Genomic DNA, 3,578 nt, shown 5'->3' on the forward strand with positions numbered 1-3,578 from the left:
CTCAGGGGATTGAGTCTCTATCCTCTCATGTCTGACAGAGGTCCCATCCCCCCTGAGAGCTCTGCCTCAAGTCAGGCAGGACCATGGAGCAGAAATATGTGGCCCAAGAGGCCATGGCCTTGGCCTGTCCTATGAGCCTTGAATCTGTACCCTGGGTGGCCCTGGTGGATGCGGGGGGCAGTCCAGCTCACCCCATGGGCAATCCTGGGGCTCCATACCTGGGAGCATCCTTAGAGTTGGCGGGACAGTATGTCCCGACTCCTTTGCCGTGATGGAGATGATTCTCTCGGCGTGTCCAAAGCTGACCGCCTGGCCTGGGGCGTGGCTGGGAGGGAGGCCCTGTGTCTGGAACCGGCCTTGGGCCTGGATCTCAGCACAGAGGTGGAGGAGGTGTCCCTGTGGCCCCGGAGCCAGCTCACTGCCACCTGGAGGGTGTCTGTGGAATCCTTCCAGGGCAGCTGGCCCTGGGAGTGGGCGTTGGTAAGCACCTCCCCTCTTTGAGGATGGTGTCACCTGGGGTCTCCAAGACGGTGACGCAGAGGGCACAACATGAGAGCACAGAGGTCCTTTGTGAAGGACAGAGAGAGTGAGAGGGAGCAGGGGGAGGTGGGAGATGGCAGGTGGCCAGTGAATGGGAGGAACCAATGGGGGCCTTGGGGACGGGGTATTAGGACCCCATGGAAAAGTCTAGACGTTGGTGTCAACTCTAAAACAGAATGCGTCAAGGCTGAAACATCAGTGTGCACATTGATTGCCCCCATTTGTTGGGGTCATTCCCCGTTCATTCTGTGGGGTCAACACCAGGGCCCCGGTGGCCTGTCCCAGGCATGACACTGGCTTCCATACACTGGACAGGAAGTCCTCGGGTTCCAGGAGGCAGGCCATGGCAAAGGGACAGAGGGCGTGGCTTGGGAAGGACTGCGAGGTTCAGGGCAGCACCTCTGCGTCCACCGCGAGGCCATGTGCACGGCATCAGCTCCGTGTGTAGAAGATGAGGGTCTTCAATCCAGGATCTGGGCCAGGCACCTGGGAGCTGGGGGTCTGACTGTTCTTTCTTTTCCTATGGCTACTCATGCCTCCACAACCTGGCCAGGTGAGTCCCAGCCACGTGTCCTGTGATGTCCCTCTGTCCTGCCCACCTCTACCAGTCGGCCCTCTCCAGCTGACCTAAGGCTCTTTGTACCCATCTGGACCACACTCTTGCCCTCTGTCTCCGTCACTAGAGGTGGTTGGGGGAGTTCCAAAGACTCCGTCTGTCCTTCCTCCCTGTGAGTTCTCATCAGATTCTTGCCGGCCTTCCCCGGGGAGAGCGGCCGATGGTCAAGAAGTGCGCCCCTTCCGTGAAGGTGGCCCCGTGGCTCCAGGCTGAGGAGGGCTTTGTGACATAGTGGACACTGATGCCCATTGGCTTTCTGATGACGGGAGAGCAGGCTTCTTGGTTCTTTCCTCCTGTCACACCTGTCACACCCTGAGGGCCAGCATGGTCACACCCTTATCGCAAGGGGGCAGACACAGTGTCCGGGGATGGCGGTGAACATGTGATGAGCGTCCTCTGGCTAACAGGAGCTCTGCTGGCCTCCTGGTTCAATCACCAGGCCCTGACTCTTTCTAGCCAAGCATCAGAGTCAGTCCAACACATTAAGCCCCCCAGTGAGTGTCTGGCTCATGCGGGAGAGATGGGAAAGGTCTTCTGATGGGGAGGAACATGGCGGTCAAAGACGTGGAGGGATAAGGTTGGTCTCACCCAGGCCTACGACCCCGTTGACCCAGCCTAGCGGGAGGCTTATGGTCAGGACGGAAGCACGTGCACGAGGCCCATGGGAAAGTCACGCTGACCGACCCACCCTTTTTGGAAGGACTCCTTTCCTGAGGCCTCACCTCGTCTTTTCTCTCTGTTGTCCCTTCCAGATTCATGGAGGACTTCTTCCACTAGTTTCTCTTCTCCAACAGCAACAGGTACAGGACCCTCCACCCTCCCCTGGCTTCTCTCTGAGTCTGAATCACTGCTGGGATGCAACGTGACAGGAAGAGCCTCCCCATGGGCCATCCACATCCTTGTCCCTGTAGGGGGGTGGGTCCAGAGGAGGGTCTCTGACGGGGTCCCTGTTAGACATGGTTGGCTGAAGTCTTGTCTCCAGTGGGTTTCTGGGAGGAGGCTCAGCCAAGGCCCTCCCCTGTTGCTCTGTGTCTGCCCTGGAGGCCTCCTGGAACCTGCTGACAGCCATGTGCAGACTCAGCCTCAGGGGATGAGAGTGCCCGTCCTCTCCTGTCTGGCAGAGGTGGTCCCATCACCTCTGAGGGCTTTGCCTCAAGTGAGGCAGGACCTTGGAGAAGAAATAAGTGGCAAAGTGGGCCATGGTCTTGGCCTGTCCAAAGAGTCGCGGAACTCCACCCTGGATGGACCTGTGATCGCCTCCAGGTTCACTCACCAGTCCCTGACTCTTTCTATTAAAGCTTCAGAGTCAGGCCAACACCTCAAGCCACCAGAGAGTGCCTGCCTCATGGGGGAGAGATGAGAAAGGTCGTCTGATTGGGTGGAACATGGCGGTCAGAGAAGTGGAGGGATGCAGCCGGTCTCTCCGAGGCCTTCGACCACAATGACACAGCCGAGCGGGAGGCTTGTGGACAGGCAGGGAGCACGTGCAGGGGGCACATGGGAAAGTCACGCTGAGGCTTGTGGACAGGCAGGGAGCACGTCCAGGGGGCACATGGGAAAGTCACGCTGACCGACCCACCCTTTTGTTGGGAAGGACTCCTTTCCTGAGGCCTAACCAATGACTTTTCTATCTGTTGTCCCTTCCAGACACATGGACAACTGCTTCCACAAGTTTCTCTTCTCCAACAGGAACAGGTACAGGATCCTCTACCCTCCCAGGTCTTCTCTCTGAGTCTGAATCACGCCTGGGATGGAACGTGACAGGAAGAGGCTCCGAGCGCATGGGCCATCCTCATCCTTGTCCCTGTAGGGGGGTGGGGCCAGAGGAGGGTCTCTGACCAGGTCCTTGTTAGACATGGTTGGCTGATGACTTGTCTCCAGAGTGCTTCAGGGAGGAGGCTCAGGCAAGGCCCTATCCCGTTGCTATGGTCAGCCCTGGAGGCCTCCTGGGACCTGCTGAGAGCCATGTGCAGACTCAGCCTCAGGGGATGAGAGTGCCCGTCCTATCCTTTCTGGCGCATGTGGTCCCATCACCTCCGCTGGCCTTGCCTCAAGTGAGGCAGGACCGAGGAGAAGGAATATGTGGCCAAGGAGGCCATGGTTTTGGCCTGTCCCGAGAGTCGTGGAACTCAACCATGGGTGGACCTATGGATTTGCGGGGGCAGTCCTGCTCACCTCCCAGGCAATCCTGGGTCTCCCTACCTGGGAGCATCCCTAGAGCTGGCAGTACAGGATGTCCTGGCTCCTTTCCCCGTGAAGGAGATGAATCCCTCGGCGTGTCCAAAACTGACCGCCTGGCCTGAGGCGTGGCCGTGAGGGAGGCCCTGTGTCTGGAACCAACTCGGGCCTGGAGCTCAGCACAGACATGCAGAGGTGTCCCTGTGGCCCCTGAAGCCAGCTCACTGCCACCTAGAGGGTGTCT

The 3,578-nt window shown here is 59.0% G+C and overlaps 1 protein-coding gene across 1 annotated transcript in view; it reads left to right on the forward strand.

Annotated features, from left to right (window-relative positions):
- Positions 1–2,851, forward strand: part of LOC106696024 (cell wall integrity and stress response component 2-like) — a gene marked incomplete at its 3' end in the record, with an annotated part of 6,691 nt that extends 3,840 nt beyond the window's left edge. Inside the window, exons 6-7 of the mRNA XM_023749374.1 lie at positions 1,909–1,956; positions 2,804–2,851. Of these exons, the coding sequence (XP_023605142.1) occupies positions 1,909–1,956; positions 2,804–2,851 (96 nt within the window). The remainder of the gene's footprint in view (positions 1–1,908; positions 1,957–2,803) is intronic.
- Positions 2,852–3,578: the final 727 nt, after the last annotated feature.

Source organism: Myotis lucifugus, unplaced genomic scaffold (genome assembly GCF_000147115.1).
Source record: "Myotis lucifugus unplaced genomic scaffold, Myoluc2.0 scaffold_7170, whole genome shotgun sequence".
NCBI classification, from domain to species: Eukaryota; Metazoa; Chordata; class Mammalia; order Chiroptera; family Vespertilionidae; genus Myotis; species Myotis lucifugus.